At 42.8% G+C, this 25993-nt stretch overlaps 1 protein-coding gene across 15 annotated transcripts in view; it reads right to left on the bottom strand.

The window, feature by feature from the left end:
- Positions 1 to 25993, bottom strand: part of CADPS (calcium dependent secretion activator) — a 475617-nt gene that overhangs the window by 356633 nt on the left and 92991 nt on the right. For all 15 annotated transcript variants that reach the window (XM_042979336.1, XM_042979338.1, XM_042979339.1 and 12 more), the window contains one exon: positions 10960 to 11073. In XM_042979336.1, coding sequence (XP_042835270.1) covers positions 10960 to 11073 — 114 coding nt within the window. The remainder of the gene's footprint in view (positions 1 to 10959; positions 11074 to 25993) is intronic.

Consider the following 25993-nt stretch of genomic DNA (forward strand, 5'->3'; position numbering starts at 1 on the left):
TGGGGCTGGCTTGCGGGGAAGGGTGGGGCTGGGGTGGGCTAGGGCCCCCCCCACCCAGAGCTTGTTGAGGTGGCAGGCAGGGTCTGGTGTCCAGACCCTACTCCTGTCACATGGAGGGAGTATAAACTGTGCTGTCCACCAGCCTCTCTGACCCTGAGAGGATTCCAGCAGCTCCCCTGCCAGCTGGCTGCTGCGTTCTAGGGCTCCTCCCTTTGTATTATTCTACTTGCCCTTTTTTTTTTTGTTTTTTTCCTCGTTGCTCTTTTAAATTGCGGCTTTTTTCTGCGCCACAGGGATCTGCTCCGGGTCTCTCAGGACTATCCCTTCCTACAGCCATTGGGAGCTTTGGGGGTGTGGGTCCCCTTCATTACCCTGTCCCCGTCTCTTACTGTTCTCTGGGTGCTCTCTTCGGCTTTTGTTGTGCACAAGCTATTCAGTCAGCCTTCAGTTCTTCTTCAGGAGGAAATGCTCCACAGATAGCTGCAGATGTGGGTTGTCTCCATGGAGGAGGGGAGTTCAGGGTCTTCCCACGTCACCATCGTGGATGGGAACCCCACCATGGTTGTGGTTATTACATACAAAGTACCCGGCACAATGTCTGACCCTTACCAGGTAACCATGATTTACAGCCCATTTTATCCTCTCAAGGAGACTCATCCCACCCAAAACTGAACAAGTATCCGGGGAACGTGTATTTAATGTCTCCCTTCTTGAAATGTAAACTCCATTAGGACTGGGCTCATCTTGTTCCCCACAATGTCACCTATCTCTGGTATAGAGCCTGGCCCTTTAAAAGGGAATGAATGAAGAAGGTAGGCATTATATTCTGCCTACCTTGTAGACTGGAAAACCAAGACTCTAGAGAGGGGTAGGTAACTCTGGTAACTCAAACTGGCTGATTATAAAGGTATGTGTTTTTTTTGTTGTAGTTGTGGGGTTTTTGTTTGTTTGTGTTGTTTGTTACTTCACCCTGGTTCCTTCCTTCCCTAAGGGTCTCACCTGCCTGGTGGAGAACCTCTCCTGCCTGCGGAAGGACGCTTGGTTGTTTGGCTGGCGCTGGCTGGGTCCTGGAACCAAGCCACCCATTAAGAACAGTTGACTTCTGTTCCAGTACCCACCATGTGGAGATGTGCACAAGCCACGTGGTTCTGGGATGTAAAACAAGACGGTGAAGCTGTTGCTTCATAGTCACAAAGAGGGAACATCGGCCACTTTTGAGCTGTGTCCCGATCACACTTCAGCAGGTGCACAAATACCCTTCAAGAGGCGGAACACACGTTCGCTCCCCCTGTCGAATTTCAGGAAATGCACCTGTTAGCCAGGAGACGGCACTGCTTGGGGGACATCCCATTGCCTCCTGCTTCATGACAAAGCCTTCCTTGGGGAGGAGAGATGTTAGAACGGTGGTCTCCACCTACTGCCAACATAATGAACTAATTCAGAAAGAAGGAGGGCTGAGGGTTTGCTTCACAGCCAAGGGCCGTGGCCGGCTCCTCCATGCCTGGGAACTGGTGCTCAGTGGAGATCTTAGAGCTCATTTAAAAATCAACTGTAGTGGGACGCCTGGGTGGCTCAGTTGGTTAAGCGTCTGACTTCAGCTCAGGTCATGATCTCGCGGTCCGTGGGTTCGAGCCCTGCGTCGGGCTCTGTGCTGACAGCTCAGAGCCTGGAGCCTGCTTCAGATTCTGTGTCTCCCCCCTCTCGGCCCCTCCCCTGCTCATGCTGTCTCTCTCTGTCTCAGAAATAAATAAAAAAACATTAAAAAAAATCAACTGTAGAGAACAAGCTTCAACTAAATCCTCAAGCCTTATGAGCCTTAATGAACTAAAGAATTTACCTGAGAATCTACAATGTTTAATGCCATCTAACTAACACCTTGCGTCTCAGTTACAGGTCTGCGTCTCAAAGTACGTCAAAGGTTTGAGGCAAACAGAGGAAGTTTCTGGGGTATAGGATTGAGGCAGGAGCTGTAAACCATGGTCTGGGCCAGTTGTACTACTAACTTGCTGTGTGGCCTTGGGGAAGTCACCTCCCCTCTCTGGTTCTCCAGTGTCTTATCTGTACATGGAGAGCATTGCATTTTAAAATTTTGAGGTTGCCCTTCCAGCTGTCACGTTTATACTCTTCTTCATGATCACGTTCATCATTTCTTTGGGCACTCACTGGGGAGGAGACACTGTGCCAGGTGCCAGCAAGACAGTGGTGAGCAAAACAGATGTGGATCCAGCCCTCATGCCTCTGCGACATCACCCTAATAATGCCATAGAAATATTATAACCTGGGACAAGTGTTTTCAAGGGGGATGCACACGGGTGGTCTATTGCCAGGAATATTCCAGCAGGGAGTCAGGAAATCCTTCCTGGAGCAAAACTCCTTTGGGATGATATGGGAATGATGGGTAGGTAAAAAGAGCGTGAAAGAGTATTTCAGAGAGGAGGAACAAAATGTGTAAAGACCCTGAGTGTCTGAGGAAGTAGGGAGAGCCACTGTGGCTGGGTCTGCCTTGGAGCAAGTTCCGGGTGGGTGGCAGTGAGGAGACGGGAGAGACCAGTGGCGGGAAGGAGCCAGATGGTGGGAGGCAAGGGAGGCCACATGAAGGATACCGGTCTTTATCTGAAGGGCAGTGAGCAGCCATTGCAGGTTTTAAGCAGGGACATGGCCTGATCAAATCCACATTCTCTGGCTTTAATGCAGAAAACCAATCTGAAGGGGGCAAGAGAACAGGCAGTAGGCCAGGTGGGGTGTACCTGCAGGAGCACCCGTGGGTGATGACAGTGGTGGGGATGCGAAGAGTTGAATTATTCATTGTCAGCTCTAACGAAAATCAGAGGTAACTTAAAACATTCAACCAGCAGCCATACCCTCCTCCCATCTGTCCAGACCAGTGTCCCGCAAACCTGGGGCAGGCCCCCATTTATAAGCTCTTAGCACCATATTCCTTTCCTCCAAAACCCTTCCAGAACTGCCATTTGTCTGTGACTGTTTGGTTAATATCTGGGCTCCAGCTAGACTAGAAGTCCCAGGAAGGCAGGAGTTGTAGCTGTTTTTTTTCCCATTCCTTCTTCTGAGTGCTTAAGGCAGCGCCTGGCACATAGTCGATGCTGTGTTTAATGAGTGAATGAGCAACAGCAACAAAGGAGATGTCTCAAAGCAGAGAGCCTATTGAGATTATATGTGGACGGGAGCAGGGAAGTACAGGGAAATAAGGAAGCACAATATACTGGTCTCTTAAAACAAGGGCCTGAGGCTAGATATTCCCTGGGACATGATAACGGGAGGTAAGAAATGATGATACTGGGGCTCCTGGGGGGCTCAGTCAGTTAAGCCTCTGACTTCAGCTCAGGTCGTGATCTCACGGTCTATGAGTTGGAGCCCTGCGTCGGGCTCTGTGCTGGCAGCTCAGAGCCTGAAGCCTGCTTCTCATACTATGTCTCCCCTCTGTCTCTGCCCCTCCCCTGCTTGTGCTCTGTCTCTCTCTCTCTCCCTCTCAAAAATAAATGAATGTTAAAAAAATTTTTAAAAATTAAAGAAATGATGTTGGCACATTGTTCCTAGCTGGCACCTGTCACTGGCTGGGTGACCCCTGGATCCTGCTTCACGGAGCCCCTTCCTTTGTATAAAGTAGCCACTCAGTAAATATTTATTGAACTCCTAGCAGATGGCCTTAGACAAGTCGCTCAACTTCCAGAAACCTCACTCTCCTTTGCTGTCACATGGGGTTGATTCAGCCACTCTTCTTTGACAAAATGAAAGGACTTTGAAAAGCAGAGGGCTCCATCTGTCCGGAGCTAAGATACGACAGCCAGGCCCCAGATCGAGGGGAGATGAGTGGCATGTCAAAAGCGTGCAAAAGGAGACCGGAGACTAAGGAGACTACAAAGATGGAGTGCCAAACAGGAGGCAGCCATGGGGAGAAAAAGTGACGGCAAAAAACTAATTTTCCAGGCATATCATCTGTCCGGGCTTCACAGCCTGTCAGAAGCGAAGGGTCAGAAGGGTCTGGGCCAGCCTTGCCCTGTAGCGAATACAGCCCCTGAGTACCGATGTACTTGACTGTCTCTAAAAACCGCTCTGGAAACCCATTTGTACTGGGAGCTCTAGCCGGCGTCTTTGTTCCCGGTTTTGTTTTTTGGCGATTATCGCAAGAGACCTCAGCCGCCGGCTCGGTTCCGTGTGGCACATCCATAAATCCTTCCTGCTCCTCTGGCAACTTCCTAGACAGGTCATGATGGCAGATGGAAGATAAACAAATAAATACCAAATGGTGAAGGGCAGTCAATTCAGTGACTCGGCCTCATCCATCAGTCCCTCCCTCCACCGCCAGAGCCAAGCAGCTTCAAGGTTGTTTTAGGAACACACACACACATCAGGTCTTAATGACTGTACAGGGTACGGGGGAAAGCTGGCCCAGCTCCCACTTCCTGATCCTTTCCAGCTCTACAAAAGCCTGTCATCCCAACGTAAATAAGAGAAATACCTACATGTTAGAGTAAATAAGGTTTAAAAACATCCACCACCCACAACGGCCCGGTTGCTACTAACGAATGCCACACAGGTACTGGGCGGGGTGGACCAGAGTGTCAGACGGCCCTGGGTTCAAGTTCCGACTCTACCAGTTGCCGTTTTTGCAAGTTACTTAATCTTTCTGGGATTCGGCTGCCCCATCTTTCACACGGGAATCATAACGACCCTCCCGTGTAGGATTTGGATGAGGATTCACCCCAACAATGCACATCAGTTGGTCAGCATGGTGTCTGTAATGGTGCCTCTTACCTTCACGAAGTAACGTCCTAAGAGTTAGCTGTTATTTTTAAACAGAATATCATGTAGCAATGGAAAAAGACAATATTTTTTAATGAGCATCAAAAGGTGTCCTGAAATACTGTTAAAGCAGATAATTCCAAAGGTAAGGTGAAGTTGGGGGATAGGAGTATGACCCTGGACTGAGAACAGGATAGGAAATAAAACTGATGAGAATATGTCCTAAGTGTGAGTTTTGCAGAGATAGGAAAGAAATTAAAACCCACTGTGCTAAATGACACAATTGGGTTAGCAATATTTTGTAGGAGTTCCCCTGATAGTCTTAATTTGGAAATCAAATAGCTATCTTCATGTGTATAGACACATTAAAAATACCTGAAAAGATACATACCAAAATTTAATAGTAGTTGTCTAGCATGATGGGATTATGGGTGGTTTTCCAACCATGGGCTTTAGGGCTGTTTTCTACATGGTCTATTTTTGTAATCTATATATCACATAGTTATCATTTTTATATTACGTTTTACTTTATGATCACTTAAAACACCTCTTCCTACATGGAACAACTTACATACTTTACCTTCATCGAGACAAGGAGCATGTTAGTTTCTAAAATAAAATGACCTTTGGATCGGAAAGGTATCTTTCATCAAAAAGTAAAAGATCCTGGGGCAAACTTCAGAAGCAGATCTGGGACCCAGACCCGTGGTAGGGAGCAGTAGCTTAGCAACAAAAGCAGCTCCGTTTCCTAGTTCTAGACCCTGGCCCCCCACATCGACTTTGTACTCCCCACCCTACCTCATGCCCAGGGCCTGAAACTAGGGAGGGGATTGATTCTATCAACTTTCAATTCTCTCCTACTGTTTCTATGCAGCAGACGTGTGTGGACCGCCAGTCTCCTCCTCTAACCTTAATATAGTTATGATGTTACTTTCCAGGTGCCATATTTAGGGTGAGGTTGTGTGTGTGTGTGTGTGTGTGTGTGTGTGTGTGTGTAATTTAGTCCTGACAACAACTGTGCACGGAGGTCCTAGTACAGAGAAAGTACCTGAGGCTCAGACTTGGCCAAGGTCCCCCAGCCAGTGTGCAGAGGAACTAGAATTCAGTGCCACATCTTTCAGACACAAAACATCCTCCAAATCACTCTGACCTCTGCCCCCTCCTTCCTTGCTCTGCGTTCCCCTCGGAACAAATGTCTTTACACTGGGTAGTTACTCTTCTCCCAGGGATACATCTGTTGGAAGGCCACTGAGGGGTTACAGTGGTTTTTACGTACTGGAAAATACAGAGCTTCATTTCAGAAAAATAGCCAGATTTGACCTGACTTCCACTTTTCTTAGATTAAAAAAAAAAAAAAAGTCCACTATAGAGACTGAATACAGTATGTCACCCACTGTTGAAGACACCTGTAGTTTGTGCCTGCCACGTGTCCTCCCCTGCTGATAATAGTCCCTCAGTCTGAGAATGTCTGTGCCACTGCACACGGCCTCAGAGGGACTGTTAGGCATGGGAGCGTGTCCTTCCTCAGCCATGTGGCAGGTTGGAACCTGAGGTTGGCCAGTGAGACTTCCCCTTGTGGGTTTGAGATCCAGAGCGGGATGGCACAAGAATGGAGTCGGGTTGGTGGAGATTTAGACCAATGATGGGGTGCCACTATAAGGCCACCCGCTTCCTGAAATTGAGCGGCCAGGGTTCCCTCTTTTCTGGAGCTTGGCTATTTCCTTTAATCACTCTTGTTGCTGTTATTATTGTTGTGCTGTTATACTATCATCATCATCATCATCATCATTATCATCATCATTGCTTAATTTAACCAGCTGGTCAGTTCTTGCTGCTAGCAACTGCAAAATTCTTTTCTTTTTAAATGTTCATTTATTTATTTTGAGAGCGAGAGCGTGCAAACAGGGGAGGGGCAGAGAGAAAGGGAGAGAGAGCATCCCAAGCAGCCTCTGTGCTGTCAGTGCAGAGCGTTGACATGGAGCTTGAACTCACAAACCGTGGGATCATGACCCAAGATGAAGTCGAATCAGACACTTAACCGATTGAGCCACCCAGGCAACCCCAAAATTCTGTCTTCTACAACAAAGTTAGTTTGACAAAACCACCCAGGACTGTGTTAGAGATTGGCTAAGAACAAAACAAAACAGAGCAAAACAAAACAAACTCAATCAGAGCAGCTTCACTGGCTGAAGCCCAGATATCAGCTGTAAAGTTCTAAAATGGGTATGTGTAGCACCCGGGTGGCTCAGTCGGTTAAGGGTCTGACTTCAGCTCGGGTCATGATCTCACAGCTTGTGGGTTCGAGCCCCGCGTCGGGCTCTGTGCTGACAGCTCAGTGCCTGGAGCCTGCTTCACATTCTGTCTCCCTCTCCTTCTGCCCCTCCCCCGCTCATACTCTATCTCTCTCAAAACTAAATACACATTAAAAATTTTTTTTAAATAGGGGTGTGTGCATCTCTGCCTCCCACCGACCCCCATGTGTCCTTCCAGGGAGGCCCTGAGTGACAGAGGTTTTGTAAAATTTTTCCATCTACTTCTTTGCTCTGATGCCAGGACTGGCATGTGAAGAGCCAAAATGAAGCAGGGAAATGGGGGATAAGGGCGAGAATGCAAGGTGAGAGGGCTTACGGCATAGACATCTGTCTTAAAAGCACTGAGAGTTAGAGTTGTCCTAAACCCACTGTGTGAGTTACGGAGAAATGGGTGAGCTCTCTGATGTCTCAGGACCACAGCTGTAAGAAGGGGACGGAGTTGCCCAGCAGGATCTCCCAGATCTCGGAGCAAGCACCCACTTCAACGCCCAGCTCTCAAAGCTGGAATGGAAGAGATTATAGGATTAATCTGCTGCCTGCCTGATCGGCTTTGACGATCAAGGCCGCCAGGAAAGGATAAAATAAACCTGCATGCTCTCAGGAGCCAGAGGGAATCCTGGCTCCCTTTATCCCAGCCCAGATCAGGTCACAGGCCCGAGTGGCTTGATGCTAATGCTGGCCAGCGGGGTTCAGACTGGGCTGGATGGGCACAGATAGAAAAGGGACAGAGCCTACTCACTCCTTTCATCTAAAAAATTTTTCTTTACTACTCTATTGTGCTGAAAAACTATTACTGCCTTAGCAAAACAAGGCCAATGACTGAAATGACTTATTCTAGTAGAATCTTTTCAGAACTGTTTGAGGAAAAGTTGTTTCCATATGTCATTACCATTGGCAAACTGGGATGTGAAGGTGTGGTATGGTGGGGTGGAATATGTGTGTGTGAGTGTGTGTGCGTGCGTGTGTGTGTGTGTGTGTGTGTGTGTGTGTGTGAGAGAGAGAGAGAGAGAGAGAGAGAGAGAGAGAGATTGGGTTTTAGGAGGATATCTATTGGTTTTGCCAGCAAAGCATACATTCCATACATTCCAACATTCTTCTTCTGGTAGAAAGCACCCTAATTTCTCAATGAGAAACCACTGCACTCTCACTCTAGATGGTTCCAGTGTAGTTGAGCCTGCTCATAGGCTCCAGAGGCGGTATCTGTCAAAGCACTGATCCCCTGGTCTAGTCCAGCCTCCATCTGTCGTGACTGGCTCCAGAAAGGCCACACGACCCATGACAGCCCAACCAAGTCACCTGGGGCCTTTTGCTGGGGCTCTCAGCAAAGAGGTATTCTCTTTGCTGATGTGGTTGCTAAGCTGGTAGGGCAAGACCGGAATCTGCCAGAGTCCTTCACATGCAGAGAACCACCCTAAGAATAAAACCAACACAGGGAGGAACAAAGCTGAGGTATGGGGAGAAAGATACCCATCTTGCTGGCATCTTTGGAGTCTCTGGATCCAGCCACAGCTGAAACCAGGTCTATTCCTAGACTATTAAGTTGCTTGAGCAAATAAATCTCTTTTTTGGCTTAAGCCAGTTTGACCTAGGTGTCTGTCATTTGTAATCCAAAGAGTCTTGACCCAGACAGATAGTGACAGGAAAGCAATTGGATCCTGGAGTAAGGTGGAGAAAGAAATCCTAGCTTCTCCCCTGCCCAAGAGTGAAGGGGGAGGGAGAAATGGAAGAGTAATGAACTTGGAGCTCTCCCAAGTTAAGTGTTGATCTTGAACCTTTGATTATGGACTTTTGCTTCAGTGGATTAGACTTCCCGGGAACAAGCATCCCAAGACTCTCGAAACTTTACTAATGAATACAGTAAATAATTAATACCCTACATTATTTCCTGTCACTCAAATCTTAATATTAACTATTCAGTGATTTCTCAATGCCTGTATTCTCACCAGACTAAAAAGAAGCTCTTTCAAATAAACTAGCTACTATGGAAAAAAAAATACCGGGGTCACTATAGATATAATGGCAATTTCCAGAGACTCATTAACACATTGATAACTATTATTTTCAGTTAATTAATACAAAGAAATGGCATTTCCTTTTAATTTATGTCATTAGTCAAATGAGCTTTCTAATTAAGATTTGCAATCTACAAATTTACAAACTGGTGAATAACTCTAAACATGGAGAATTATTGCTAAGGTCTGCCTGGCCTGAACTGGCTTTCAGAACTTGAAAAAAAGGGGGGGAAATTAATTTCATTCCCTGGTGGTTTCTCCACAAAATCTTCTGTTAAATAGATTCAAGATATTCATTGCCATACCATCATCATGGTTCTGAATGTCATTTCCACATTGCATTGAATTCAACTGAAATATTGCATCACATAAGATAAAGAATTAAGTCTGACACTTATCGGCAATAATATTATTTGTAAAATGAAAAAAAAGCTTAAATTTGACAACTATAAAAATGAACCAGACTTCTAAAACAAACCCAAACAGAAATTTCATTGAGAAAATGTGTAAAATGAGTCTGTGGCTGGACCCAGCAAACATCACAGAGACAAAGACTGTTTACTGTTAAACAGTAATTAGCAAACCAGTCAATAGTATTTGCACAAAATCTAATTGCAGTCTTGCTCTACTCTCTTCATGAAAAAAGCCAAGTACTTTAGCACGTGGGAAGGAGAGTTTTACTGAATCAATCAACTAACACTGGAGTGCCCGATGGGCAGAAGCATGTGTGTGGAGCACAGCAGAGCAGAAGCACCAGTGTTTTTATTTTGAAAATGTTTGCTACCTAATAATTAAAAACAGAGAGGAAAGAAAGAAGAAAATCCGTGAAGTGATCCCATGGAAAAAAAATCAGAGTCTGGTGGATTGCTTTATACTTAGTTTATTGTTATTACCTTGAATTGCATATGGCAGGATGCCATGCGTTTTTCAATGCTTGGTAGTTGGTTTCTAATGCTTTTAACCTAGCCTTGACAATGGGTATAACATTTGGGGCATACGATCCCAAATACAGAGAATATCTGGTTCACATGAAAACAAATGTCTTTTAATGACCATATAGTAACTTTTGAAAAATATGCACATCAGGCAAACATTGCCCATAGGAAGGGATGGTATATCGACTCCACTAATAATGTATACACAATAGCCAATGTGCACATTATGGAAGAATAATTATAAGTTTTAAATATACTAGTAGAATTCCAAAATCTGACTTGACTGGTACATAAACCTCTGAGGATGACAGGTGAAAATTCCCTTGTGATGTATATTCAGGATATGTTCTCTCACTTATAGGTTTTCTCTTAAGAAGAGTACTGCACTTTGGATGGGGTTCTAACTCATAGAAAAGAACTCACAGCACCATTTTAATAGAAAGAACAAGGAAGCAAGTGAAGGCACCATCTTATAAGATGTTAACATCCTTTAGAAGGGGTGGAGTTGGTAGGAAAAAAGCTCCCAACTCAGTTCAAGTCTTAGCTTGTGGCATTGTAACAGCTGTGCAACTTGGAGTAACTGACCTAACCTCTCACAGCCTCAGATGCCTTACTGGTAAGATGGGAATAATATCGGGACCTAACTCACAAGACTGTTGTACAGACTAAACAAGAAATCATACATAAAACAGGCAATGTGCAGAGTGTTTCGCATACAGTATCTTGTTTAGTGGGTACACAAGTGGGTTTGCTTTAGTTTTCCCCAAACAAAATGCTGTTATTTCTAAAAACCGTAACCAAACATCAACCCGTTTGCCTCGGGGGTGGGGGGATGGTTCTGTAGGAGGCCAAGCCTGCTGTTCCCACTGAACAATAGTCTGGCAATTCTGGGCTTTAGGCTTGGGCAGTCTTAACCTTCTTCTGCATGGTGAGTCTTACCTCATAGTAACTCTGGACGGCGTTCATGAAGGCTTCATCAGCCACAATCTGGGTTTCCCCATTGAGGAAAGCCTGAAACCGGTCCTTGACTGTTTGCAACTGCTGTTTGCTGATCTGTAAGGAACAGAGAAAGAGAGAACAGTGAGGACTTGTTCTAGACAAGGATTGTGATTGCTTTCCATGGAAGATGCCTGTCCCATCGGTGTGCTAGACCTGGCTTCTATGGGCGCGCACTAGCTGACTGTTACATTTGCAGGAATTTTGTGAGGTGGTTGTTTACTAAAAAATACATAAATACATAAATTGTTAAAAAATTATATTGAAAACAAAGGCAACGCATATTCAAAAGTCATTGCTTCCTGATCATTTTACCATTACCTGTGCTTTTGAGGTTATTAACATCTATTGTATTTGTAGGGTGGAAATGATAGATAATGGGTGCTACCATATACCTCTTCCCAACTCCACATTCTGTGACACCTTGTTGGAAGCCAGATATCAACCAGGATGGGAATATTTACACCATGGAAATTGGCAAATGCTATATAAGTCATGTGTTCTTGGCTTGTTTTTTTTGTTTTGTTTTGTTTTGCTTTTCGTGAGAGAGGGTTGTTGTTGAACAAACCACCACACAGGCACCTCAGGTGGTCTTATATACCCTGCTTTCCAAATCTATAGTCATCAAAACAGTACAGTATTAGCATAAAAACAGACATAGAGACCACAGGACAAAATTGAGAACCCAGAAATAAACTCATGAATATACAGGCAATGATAACTGACAAGGACACCAAGATACTCAGTGGGGAAAGGACAATCCCCTCAATAAATGATGCTGGAAAAACTGGATATTCATACCCAAGAGAAAGAAATTGGACCCCCTATCTTACACCACTCACAAAAATTAACTTTAAGTGAATTAAAGACTTAAATGTAAGACTCAAACTGTAAAACCATTAGAAGAAAACACAGGGCAAAACCTCCTTGACATGGGTCTTAGCAATGAATTTTGGATATGACATCAAAAGCTCAAGCAACAACAGCAAAAATCAACAAGTGGGACTACATGAAGCTAAAAATCTTCTTCACAGCAAAAAAAAAAAAAAAAAAAAAAAAACAATCAGCAAAATAAGGAGGCAATTTATAGAATGGGAGAAAATATTTGCAAACCATCTACCTCATAAGGGGTTAATATCCAAAATCTATAAGGAACTCATATAAAAGCAAAAAACCACAAAAAATCCAATGAACAAATGGGTAGAAGATTTGATTAAACATCTTTCCAAAGAAGACATACAAATGACCAACAGGTACATGAAAGGATACTCAACATCAGTTATCAGAGAAATGCCAAACCCACTATATCTCATCACCTCACACCTGTTTGAATGGTTATCATAAAAACAACAACAACAACAACAACAACAACAACAACAAGAAATAACAACTGTTGGCAAGGCTGTAGAGAAAATGGAACCCCTGTTCCATACTGTTGATGGGAATGTAAACTGGTACAGCCACTATGGAAAATAACATGGAGTTTCCCCAAAAAATTAAAAACAGAAGTGCTATACGATCCAGCAATCCCATTTCTGGGTATACATCCCAAGGAAAGGGAATCACTATTTGAAAGAAATAGTGGTACCCCTACATTCATTGCAGCATATTCACAATAGCCGAGACATGGAAACAACCAAAGTGATCACTGATGTTTGAACACACACACACACACACACACACACACACACACACTTGATTATTATTCATAAAAGAGAAAGAAATCCTGCCATTTGTGACAACATGGATGGACCCAGAAGGGATTATGCTAAATGGAATAAGGCAGAGAAAGACAAATACTGTTATGTTCTCGCTTACATATGGAATCGGAAAAATGTTGAGCTCAGAGAAATAGAGAGTGGTTGCCAGCATCTCAGGGGTGGGAGAAATGGGGAGATGTTGACCAAAGCATACAAACTTCCAACTATAAGATCTAAGTTTTGGGGGATTTAATGCACAGCATGGTGACTATAATTAACAGTACTGTCTTACATACTTGAGTGTTGTTAAGAGAGTAGGTTCCACAGCCCTTTGTTCTAACTACTTGTTAGTTATGATTAAATTTGTTAGATGATATGTCTCTTTTTTGTTATTTGTTCATTGATGTCTCCCCAGGGCCAACTTAGTGCTTTACACAAGACAGGCACTCCATAAGCGCTTTGCTGAATAAATGAAGGCAGTGCACGAAAGAAATCTTGGAATATCCTTTAATCAGTTCTAATTTGTATGAAAAGAAAGTCAGCTAAAAACTTTGCCGTTTTTACTATTATTTATAAAAAGTTATACTCTATAAATTGATAATGGGATACTGTGTCTAACTGTTGTAGAAGAAATCTTAAAAAAGATCATTCTGGTCCTAGCTCCATCAACCATTGTGTCATCTTGGAAAAGTCACTTATATCCTCTGAATTGGCCAGAGAGTTAAAAGCCCTTCTGGAATAAGGCCAGTTTAACAAGTAAATGTTATACCCTCCTTATTTATCTCACTTGGAAAATGGTGATAATTCTAATTATGGCCTTGGCATAGTAATAGCTATTTGATAACATAATATGAGTTCTTTTTTAAAATTTTGAGTTTCTGTATTCATTCATGCACTGATTCATTTAAAACATTTTGTTTATTTATCTTAAGTAATCTCTATACCCAACGTGGGGCTTGAACTCACAACCCAAAGATCGAGAGTCACCTGCTCCACTGAGCCAGCCAGGCACCCCATTTCTATATACATTTCAAGTGCTTTCATCATTAGAATCAATGCAGATCTTGCTAGTAGAAAATAATGTTTAGAGCTATAGGACACTGAAGCCTGGCTTGAGTTTTGATTCAATCAGGAAACAAGGAGTAGAGTTTTGAGAATGGACAGAGGTGGGATCTGGGGTGCTTTAACTGATTTTGTAACTTTGGAAAAAGTGACACTAGTGAAGTTAGGGGCAGATGTAAAAGAGGTAGGTTTTTAACAGATTGATATTTGTCATGTCCTGGAGTACCACTGTCTCAGGTTAGCCACGTGTATAATTTTACATTTTCTGCACGTCTCACTTTAAAAAGTATCAAAAACTAAGTGAAATAAATATTAATACACTTTGTGGAAGCCAATATGTCAAAAATATTATTTTACATATAGTCATCATAGAAATGGTTAATGAGATATTTTACGTTCTCTCTTTATACTATATCTTTGAACTCTGGTGGTATTTTACACCCATTAGTATATCTCAATTCAGAATCACCACACCGCAAGTGTGCAATAGCCACGTGTGGCTGGCGGTCACCGCTTTGGACAGCCGGTCCTAGAGCATGGTATGAATACACTGCTAAGCCGTATAGACTTTCCTGGTCTGACCCAGGATGTGAGGATCCAAGGATACTGGTATCACTGGAGTTGTACAGAAAAAATCAGAGTTATTTGTATGCATTTGAAAACATTTCAACTGAATTATTGGGCACCAGTTGATTTTCTCGTAAAAATGACACCAGAACATAAATTTCTATCAAGTAGTTCAGCCTTCACTGGCCTAAGTCACAAATCCTTACAGTATAGTATAGTACCAAGCAAGGCATCTCACAGAATTTACATTCAGAATTCCTTCTAACACTGGGTTAATACCAAATCTGCACGATTTGGGGGGTGGGATGGAGTGGGGTAATGGAACAGGAGAGGGAGTGGCCACCAATACCCCTTGCTTTTGCCTTAAATCTCAAGGGATGGAAATAAAAGTAGGCACACACCATCTGAATGATGAAGATTGATTGTTGACCCAAGCCAAATCCATTATCACTCTAACCTTTGTTAAATAAGCAGAGTACTCAGTTCTTCAAGAAATATTTACGGAGCATCTATTACCTGCCTGGTTCTACCCCATGTCCTGAGGTATCAGTGGTCAATAAAAACAATTCAACCTCTGACCTCAGGGCCAGGGCGAGGCAATAGGGAATTCAAGGAAATAAGGGATTGTTTTCAGGGACCTTGTAGTCAAGATGGAGAGGAAAAAAAACATACAAAACGACAACAACGACAACCGCACAAAAGTATGTTTTAGGATTTCAGAGGGAAGAGATTACAGAATGTAAAATGCTTAAAAGGAGAAGGACTTCAGGAACATTAACATGAGTCAAATTCGGAGAACATCCGTCATGAAGCCCCATAAAACACCCCCCACTTCCTCGAACACCTCAAGCTCTCAGTGAGAGAGTCAGGGGCACAGATTCTAGAGGCAGAGCTATGCTTATGGCTGGGTTTTGATGCCTGCCAGTCCAAGTTCACTATTTTCCCTCATCACTAATTAAACAAGCAAATCACGTATTTAGTTATCTCACTCACCGTGTCTCACTGGGCAAAGGACTAAGCTCTCTACACCTCAGTGTTTTCATCTGTAAAACAGGGCCATTACTGACCTCATAGGATTGTTGTGAAGTCTAACTGGAGGTAAGTGACATATTCACTGCATAACCTGGTACAGCATGAATGATCAATAAACAGTAGCTGCTGTGATGATTAATCCTCAGCTTAGAGGCTTTACGCATACTGCTTCCTTGAAAAAGCATGCCTATGGGAAAATTCCAGACGTGTCTTCAAAATGCAACCCCATGCTCCTTCCCAGACTTTTCTGGATGGAGGTGGCTACTTTCTCAGTACTTTGTTCACAGTCCTGAGGGTACATGTGTCATACTGCAAAGTAGAAGTTTATTTAGATGCCAGAGCTCAGAGTCAGGGTCAGGAGTCAGGATTTGAGAACACAGATGGGGTCAAAGGGATATGGACTCAAATCCTGGTGATAATACTCATTTCCAAGGGTAACCTTGGGCAAACTGATTTCCTTAAGCCTCAGCTCTTCATGTATAAAATAGAATTCTAAGTCCTACTCCCAGGGTTGCTGGAAAGATAAGAAGAACATAGGAAGATGTGCCTAAGGAGCTTAGCATGCTGCCTGGCACAGAAAGAGTCAAATCATACAGGGTAGACCAGAAACCAAATGGCCTTGAGGCCCCGCATGATGTAGTCTCTGTCTATTGCTGGCTTTGTTTTGTCTTACTCTGCTCTCCTCTTACTCAGCTCCAGCCACAGTGGTCTCTCTTTCTCAAGCGTGCCCCATGTTTCTTCCCTGAGAGCCTTTGCACTTGCCATTGCCCCTGTCTGGGATGCTCTGCCCTTGATCTTCCCGTGGCTGCCACCTACTCACCTTTAGGGCTCAGCCTGCCTAGCATGTCATAGGAAAGTTTTCCCTGACCACCCTGTCTACAGGAGTGCTGCCCTAAGCTGATGTCTATCACACTGCCATGGGTCCTGTGCAATGCCTTCGCAGCCATTATTATACTCAGCATTTAACTTCTCTAAGATAAGTTTATTTAGCTGAATTATAACATGCGCATGGGAAAACCTATGTCATAAGCACAGAGCCTGAGAAATCTTCACAAAGTGAACTTTCTAATAGACCCGATTCTCCTTATCAAGGTAAAGAACATTACCTGGACCCCAGAAGCTCCTGCATGTCCCCTCCAAATCATTGCCCCTCTCCAAAGGGGATCACTAGCCTGACCTCTATCAGCAGAGATTCGTTTTGATGGTTTTGAACTTGAGGTCAGTGCCATCGTGCATTATGAGATTCTGCTGTGTGGCTGGGGGTAGCAATACCTCGTTCATCCTCATTGCTGAGTAGTATTTCATTTTATGACTCTACCACTATTTGTTTACTCTCCAGCTGAGGGACATTTGGGCCTTCTTCCTTTATTTTAAAATTGTGCTTGCTTTTCATTACCTATCTCCGCCTAAGAATATAGGTTTCATGTGCACGAGAACCACATCTATCTTGTTTACTGCTGTGCTTTTAGTGCCTGGCACAAAATAGGTTCTAACCAAATATTTCTTGAGTGAAAACATGGACTTATCAACTATTTAATGTATACCAGGCACCATGTTAGGCTCTGCGGATATGAAATGACCAAGGTACGATCTTAGCTCTCAGTTCTCTTACTCTCCCATATTCACCTTTGATTCCTTAGCACCCTTTGGCCTTTTGCACACCTTTTGAGTGAGTGCAAACCTCACTTAGGAGCTCACATAAATAGCCAATCTGTGGGTTAATCTCTGGTTTAAAGTTAACTGACCTAGATAGGATTGAACATGGAAGGTGACCTTGCATGAACACACTGAAATAATTGGCCCAGAGAAGCTGACAGTACAACACCAAATAGATAAACAGACTTCCATGGGCCACTTACAAACAGAACTCTCTCTCCTAAGATAGAAGTCCATCTAAAAGCACTCAAAATGGATAGAAGCCACTTGTGCATCAGATCAGAATTCGGAATGGAAGTAATGAGTTCCAAGAGCAGAAAACTTGAAAAGATGAAAGGTAATTATTGCAGAGGAAAGAGCTGTAGCAGGCTTTGCTGCAACTACTGAAGCATTCTTGGTTCAATCCACCTCATTAGGCAGGGCCTGAAAATTCCCACTGTGTTTCAGACAGTGTGTAATTTACTGCACATTCTGGAGAAGCATGATATGGAATATACCAGGAAGAGAAACTCGCATGTGCTAAGGGCTGGTCTCTGGAGAGGCAGTGCCGAAGTCAGAGCAAGCACAGGCCAAATCCTGGCTTTGATACAAGTCCTAGGGCAAGGAGTTGACTTTGGTTTTCTCCTCTATACATGGGAGATCTTAACTACCTTACAGGCTTTTTGTGAGATCACATACGCAAGGCAGATAGCATATTATCTGGCATAGAGTAAGACTGGTTAATAAAAACAATATAATATTATTGTTATGATTTAGTTTTGCCTTTTTCCTATCATTAATCTTTTATGTTCTTCAATGCTTTCTTTCCCTCTGTTTATTCAGTCTTTTGAAGTTACTTTTATGTGGTGTTTTTCGTCCCCTCTTCCTTGGTCCTTCCATTTTAGAGGCTGAAAAGCCACGCACTCTTTTCCCATCTCCCAGCTCTACGGAGACATGCAACAGGGACAGAAAACTACTTGGGGTCCTCTGGAAAAGCTTTTGAATAAAATCCTTACAAAAAGGAACCTGCCTGTTGACATAACCCTTTCCTCGGGTCAAGAGCATCATAGAGATTCTGGCCCTTATGCTTTTGAGGGGTTGAGCAAATGTTTGGAAACACCTATCTCTGCCCTTCTTGTTATGCGAGAAAAAATGAGTCTTGATTTTTGTTGTCGTTCAAATCATTTTGTGCTTTCTCTTTCTTGCAGACACATGCTTTTCCAATGGATACCTGAGGCTTTCCCTAGGCATGAAAGAAAGCATTCTTACTAAGGTGCTTATTGCTTCCTATGGTTCCTATCACAGCAGCAACTGCATTATAAAAGAGGGAGAAGCAATATTTACCCTGAAAGAATGAATCTGAAATGGTAGCATTCCAAGCATAGGCTGTAGGTAGGAGGAAAGTTGTTTTGGGGTGTAAGGAGATCTTCCCTTTATACACATAACTGAAGTCCTTCCCTAACATAAAAGGTAAGCATTGAATATTACAATCTAATAATATGAGCTAAGCTTTTTCTTTTTTTCTTGGAAACTGAAGTATAGTTGACATGCAATGTTATTTTAGAAGTTTATTTAGTTTTGAGAGAGAGAGAGAGAGATAGCGAGTAGGGGAGGGGCAGAGAGATAGGGTGACACAGAATCCAAAGCAGGCTCCAGGCTCCCAGCTGTCAGCACAGAGCCTGACGCGGGGCTCAAACTCAAGAACTGTGAGATCGTAACCCGAGTTGAGGTTGGACGCTTAACTGACTGAGCCACCCAGGCACCCAACACACAATGTTATTTTAGTTTCAAGCATACAACATGGTGATTCAACAACTCAAAACCTGGTGCTGTGCTCATGTCAGGTGTAACTATCTTCTGTCACCATACAATACTATTACACTATCATGGACTATATTCCCTGTGCTTTACCCTTCATCCCTGTGATTTATTCCTTCTTTAACTAAAAGCCTGTATCTCCTACTCCCCTTCACCTATTTTTCCCATCCCCCCAGTGTCCTCCCCGCTGGCAACTACCAGGTTGTTCTATTTGCGCATCAGTTTCTACTTTTTACATTTATTTGTTCATTGTTTTTAGATTCCACATATAAGTGAAATCACACGGTATTTGTCTTTCTCTGTGTGCCTTTTCTTTTTAAGAAAGAAATCATTATTTGGGGGAAAAGGAGTTTTTTTAAGTTTATTGATTCATTTTGAGAGAGAGCAAGAGAGAGCAGAGGAGGGGCAGAGAGAGAGAATCTCAAGCAGGCTCTGCGCCGTCCGGCATGGAGCCTGACTCGGGGCTTGAATCCAGGAACTGCGGGATCATGACCTGAGCCGAATGCAAGAGTCAGATGCTTAACCAAAGGAGCCACCCAGGTGCCACGAAAAAAGTAGTCTTTAAAACTCTACTTCATTATAGAAGACTAACAGGAATGTCAAGTCAACAAGCGCTTTAAAAACCGTAAGTTAGCCTAGAGAGAGGCGAGCAAGATTTATTTAATTTCTTTTCTTTGAAGGTTATCAAAATTTATGTTGGTCCATTGATTTTATTAAAAAAATAAAATATCCTCTTTCCACAACCAGATTATTGTCTGCCCTAAATAAAGTCTTGATTCTAGGAAATCTAGAAGTTCTATCATCCAAACCACATATTTACTTGTGCACATAAAATTCTTCTCACTTTGTATATTATGTACATTTAGATAGTGCATTTCAAAAAAGGTGTTTTAAGTGAATTTCATTTATTTGGCTTGAGCGAGAAAAAAAAAACCTTCAAAAGACTTCATCATAGGAAATTATCACTGAATAATTCTGAAATGGAAGTTGAAGGGGCAAGAGTACTAAAGGCAGGAGAAGGTACAATGAGCTGTAACCTGGGACTTCTCTTTGCAACATGGCTACGAATTCCATCATCCAAATAACATCCTCTCCATATACCAACCATACTATGACTTACTTTATATTTTGCCTTGAATATATAGCAAGTCATTTCATTTTTTTTATTTGCAGGGGGGCGGTGCGGGGGGGGCACAGGGAGAGAGAGAGAGAATCCCAACCAGGCTCCAGGCTCAGCATGGACACAGGGCTCGATCCCACCACCCTGGGATCATGATCTGAGCCGAAATCAAGAGTTGGATGCTCAACCAACTAAGCCACGCAGGTGCCCCATTGCATTTTTTTAAAAACTGAAACTTGTTCTAAGCAATGGTACCTGTGAAATCATAGGCTTTATGTTCTAGTTATAGTTAAAATAGATAGGTACTATCATCTTGCATACATCTGCCACATTTTAGGGAGTGCTTCCTTAGAAAAGAATTAAAAATCTACTATAGAAGTTCTTGCTCATTAAAAACATTTTTCTGGAATAGCAGCAGCTGAATATCATTAAGTTGTTACCACTTTTTAAAAACTAACTCTGAATTTTTAAACCATTAAGTAACAGAATGACCAACTAGCCATGTTATTCCTAAAGACCAATTTGTTCAGGAGAGAAAGAACACAGGGTTCTGTCCCCTGAGGGAAAGTGACCTTGAGACAACATTAAACATGGGTTAAGCTGGGATTCTCTCAGAAAACAATTACTTAGTACAAGAGGAAAAAAATTAAGAAAACTGAATATAGAAATGGGGTCAGGCTAACGGTTCGATTGGAGATGGGATGAGAGGAGAAAAAGGATAAAGAGAAACGAAAGGAACAGAAGATGCCCTATATACACCGCAGAGCATCTGAAAAGTTGGATCGCGTGTCCTACCCGATTGAAACACATACAGTTTTATATTTTTATTTGTTTAAGTTCATTTGTTTATTTTGAGGGAGTGAGAGTGCAAGCAGGGGAGGGGCAGAGAGAGAGAGGAAGAGAGAGAATCCCAAGCAGGTTCCACACTGTCAGCACAGAGCCCAATGTGGGGCTTGGATTTCCAGAAACGTGAGATCATGACCTGAGCCAAAATCAAGAGACAGACACCCAACCGACTGAGCCACCCAGGTGCCCCACCACATACAGTTTTTAAAAACTTAAGAATATACTTTTCTAATTTGGAGGCACTTGGACAATATTCATCTAGATTCTTCTGACAGGGGGCCAAACATGTAATTTTAGGTCCAAAGTCCTCATTAAGAATTCTTCTAGTTGTGGGGTGCCTGGGTGGCTCAGTAGGTTAAGCTTCCGACTTCGGCTCAGGTCATGATCAGACAGTCATGAGTTCAAGCCTCGCATCAGGCTCTGCGCTGACAGCTCAGAGCCTGGAACCTGTTTCAGATTCTGTCTCCCTCTCTTTCTGCCCTCCCCCAGCTCGTGCTCTGTGTTCTCTGTCTCTCAAAAATAAATACACGTTAAAAAATTAAAAAAAAAAATAATGCTTCTAGTTGCTACGATTCTCAAACATACTGGTGTCAAGTCTCTTTACACTCCTAAAATTTATTGAAGACGACAGAGACTTCCTGCTTATGCCCGTTATGTCTGTTGGTACGTACTTAACAGATATTAAAACTGAGCAGTTTAAAGCGCTCATTAATTCATTACAATAATAATAAACTCATTATGCGTTAACCTAAATAACCCAGTTTTATGAAAATAACTAAATTTTCCAAAGCAAATATTAGTGAAATGAACGGCACCGTTTCATAGTATTGCAAATCTCCTTCGGAGATTAAGAGAAGGCTGTTGGAATCTCATCTCTGTTTCTACATTCAATCTGTTGTGATATGCTGTTTTGGTTGAAGTATGTGAAAAAACATCTGGCCTCCCACAGATATGTTGATGGAAAAAGGAGAAATATTTTAATAAACGTTCAGATAGATGCAGGGTCTTTGTTGATATTACACCAATGTGCAACCAGTGGTATTTTCTTAAAGGTTAGTTGTGTGGAATTGGAAACCATAGTAATGAACTTTTTTGTACCCTCTTACATTAAAAAAATCACTGGTCTTTCCTACTTTTTGAACCAATCTTTTAACTATGGATGCTTTTTAAAAAAATACCACACATTTGTCCTATGGAAAATACTAGTTCATTAAGTTAGGCAAATATTCCAACTATTGACACATTTCATTACACAATATGTAAAAAAAGTCATATTACTTAGAGGCGCCTGGTTGGCTCAGTCGGTTGAGCATTGACTCTTGATTTGGGCTCAGGTCATGATCCCAGGGTCATGGGATCCGATCACACATTGGGCTCTGCCCTGAGTGTGGAGACTGCTTAGGATTCTCTTTCTCTTTCCCTCCCTCCCTCTGCCCCTCTCCCTGACTTGCCCTCTCTCTCTCTCCAAAGAAAAAAAAATCATATTACTTAAAATCACACACAAAAAACTGGGGTGTTGGAAAACTGTCAAGCTTATAGTGATGGACTGAAAGCTCAAACGTTATCATTGGCAAAAAATACTGTCAGCTGTTTTTCTTGAAGTAACAGGCTCCCTTCATTCATTTTCCAGAAAATATCTGCAAAATGCCTACATTTGAATAACCTTGGTTTGTCTATCAGTTGTTCTTTCAAGTAAAACTGACATTGCATCAAACCAAAAAAATGACTAGTTCACTGGGCAACCAGTAACACAAGTCCCTTTTCACATGTGCCAAAGTGCTTGATGGATATTTACTATTTCATCCTACTAATATTAAAAGAGTGGGCACTCCGGGTCAAAAGTTAACGCAGTTAATAATTTCCACAGCTTTCTCATGAAGAGTACTCAGTGAACCTGCTAGTTTTTAAACAGTAGGCTCATGGCTATGAGGAGGACAAGACCGGTGTGGTCGGGCACCAGTGCCTTGGTTTGTGCCAAGGCCCCGGCTGTTTCACTCACCACTGCTTTTGCATCATTAGTGCAGATGTCAGTACAGTTGGGAAAAAAAACAATAGTGTCTTAGTATTATTAGGAAAATCATCCTTGGGGTTTATGGACCACACCTCGGGAACCATTGTGAATCAATGAACCTGACAGCTATTAATGCTGCAAGGCAGTTGGCCAGGAGGAGAGTGGTATAGTCTGATCCTGGAGAAGTAGGTGCAGGGCCCTGTGTGCCAATGTGCGGAGTCTGGGTTTAATTCCAAGCAGGATGGGAAACCACGGAAGTGTTTTAGGCAAGGGAGTGACATGATTTGAAAGTGTGCGGCATCAGGGAACAGTAATGAGTTCTCAGGTTCATTGCAGAATCAGGATAATGTTTCACGCAGGCTGTGGCATCAGAGGAGAGGAGGATTTTGAATAATGTCTAGCATCTCAGCTGGCAGAGATAGGCTCACTGGGAGAAGAGGAAGAGGCAGGGCAAGTGGGAGAAGGGATGAGAAGGGCCTTCCAGATGGGAGTACAAAACGAATGAAGAAAGATGAGAAAGTGTGGGGTCCAGTCAAGGGGAGGCGGTCAGAGTTTCTTCTGCCAACTTATAATTTAGACTCTGCTGATGACGAGAAAGAAGATGGAGAAGAAGAAAGAGGATTAGAGGCTGCTCTCAGTATAAGCATCAAGCATGCACAACAGAGCTGTCCAAAAATAAAGTCACAACAACCTATTGCAAATGAGACAGTAGATAGTTCCATTTGGCTGGAGCCCAGATTAAAAAGACTAGCGCAGCGACACATGCAATCACTGAACACGATTCTGAATCTTATGAGGTTTAATGGCGAACTTATCTGTCGGAACGATTTCCAGAGAAGAAGCTGAAAAAATCTGAACGCAGTCCTATGTAGAGGTTGTGGAAGATTCTCTAACGTAACACCTCACAAACTGAAACTGGGACCTTCACCGAAGCCGATTTAGGTTAAGAACCTCGCTTTGTCAGTCATGACAGCGAGAGAAGGTACGAGTGACCAGCACTCTACTTTTCAGGCTGCTGGAATGTTTGGAGGGATGTGCAGACCTTATTTAACTAGTTCTGACAATCTCCATTCGTGACACAGAATTGCAGAGGAAAAAAAAAAATGAGACAAAGTCAGAAGGTGCTCTGCAGCTGGGAAATACTCAAAACACAAGCGTAAACCCTAACATAAATGATGGACTTGAGTTAATAATAATGTACCACTACGGGCTCGTCAATTGTGATAACAAATGTACCAGGCGAATGCAAGATGATAAACGGGAGACTGTGTGGTGGGGAAAGGGGATATGGAGTATGTGGACACGGTCTTGTACTTTCCACTCGATTTTTCTGCAAAAAAATAAAGTATATTAATTAAGCACATACATGCACACACACACACGGAAACAGATTTTCTATAAAGGAACCCAAATATAGCAGCGCACACAATACAGACCTAGGCTGGCACAACGGAGAACAGAAAATCCCGCCAACTGACGCTTGTCCTAGAATCCAGAAGCAGAAAAGAATAAAAAGCCATCGGTGTTTTGGAGTTGCAGCGCCTCATGGCCAGATGAACCAGCTGGGTCGAACAGAGGTTTCAGGGACCTTTTCTGCACCCACAAACGAGTGCTAGCTTATTAAAATGGAATTTATCATTGATTCCATTCCTCTCCACGAGATTTTGTGTTACTGATATTTTAAAGGCATGAGCGATTCCCCCTACCGCATCTGACAGAGACACTTTTGGTTCCTTTTGGAGGCAGCCGAGAGCGTGAACTTCCCTCAAGCTGAGTCACATCACTTGTCCTGTCAAGGTACAGGCAGTGTTTATTTCATGCCTTGGTAAGCATGTGGGTAGACTGTGTGGAATATTACTGAAACATCTTTGAATAAAGTTCCTTTTTTAATCCCTGTAATACTCGTCTGCAATCAAGCAACAATATGTTTTTATGTTGTGTCTAGAATTTGCCCCTATGGCTGGTTAACAACAATTTGATTCTCATTTTTCTGCAAGTCCTCACAATTCCATTTATGCCTTGAACTTTCCGGGCTATGAATGTCACTTTCTTTTTCCTTTACTATCTTCACTTGGCTAAGTCTTACCTGTCTATCAAAATGCTGTGTAAGGCCAACTCCTTCTGATGGCTCCTCCCAGGCCCTGAGCTAGACGCCCTTTCTCTGAACTCCTTCATCCCCTGCCTCTTGGCATTTGTTATAAATATTAATGTAAATCAAGGACTCTTATGTCTATTCTTCCTACAAGACTGCTAAAGAGGGGAACCTTCTTTTTTTTAAATCACTGAACTTTGGGTATTAGCAGCCAAGAGACCCAATAAATTTGGGGGATCAGCCTTTGTATCAGTATTGCCAAGGAAGCTTGTAGAAAATATTGATGCCTGTGGCCCCACAGACCCACTCACTCAGAAAGGCTGGGAGTAGAGACCCCAGTATGTACAAGTTTAGAAACTTCATGAACATCTCTTGCAAGCCAAAGTTGAGACCCCCTGAAAGAAATACTACTTCCTGAATGAACTGAAGTATGGTGTATCTTTATATAGGATTAAAAGCATTTTCCTAGCCGTTTTCACATGGATTGAATAGTCCTCAACTTGATGGGAAATAGAAACTAGATTTTTCTATGCAGTTCCAGAAGAATAAACTAGCATCAGATAGAAAGTACAGGCAAGCTGATTTAGGGGCAACATGAGGACCGACTTTCTATTATTTAGAACTCTGGGGAAATGGATTAGGTTGCCCTTTAACACATAGTGTCTTGTCAATGAGAGTATTTGGCTATTTAGAAGGATTCATCATTGAACTAAGACTTGGAGTATGTGGCTACAACAGCCCCTTGCATACACGGTTTAGGGTTCTTTATTCTACAGAGGCATTTTCCAATCTTAGAAATGTATAATCAGCAGAGATGAGGAGCAGTTAATTTTAATGATAAATAAACCCATGGCTGTGAATTTCCTCCTGGGAAAGCTGCTGTGATGTGCTAGCAAAGGTCAAACAACTAGATCTGTGTGTGTGTGTGTGTGTGTGTGTGTGTGTGTGTGTTGGGGAGGGGAGAAGAATCCTGATTTGTAACTTAAAAAAAAATTTTTTTTAATGTTTATAATTTGAGAGAGAAAGACAGACAGAGAGCAAGCAGGGGAGGGGCAGAGAGAGAGGGAGACACAGAATCGGAAGCAGGCTCCAGG

This window comes from Panthera tigris, chromosome A2, assembly GCF_018350195.1.
Source record: "Panthera tigris isolate Pti1 chromosome A2, P.tigris_Pti1_mat1.1, whole genome shotgun sequence".
NCBI classification, from domain to species: Eukaryota; Metazoa; Chordata; class Mammalia; order Carnivora; family Felidae; genus Panthera; species Panthera tigris.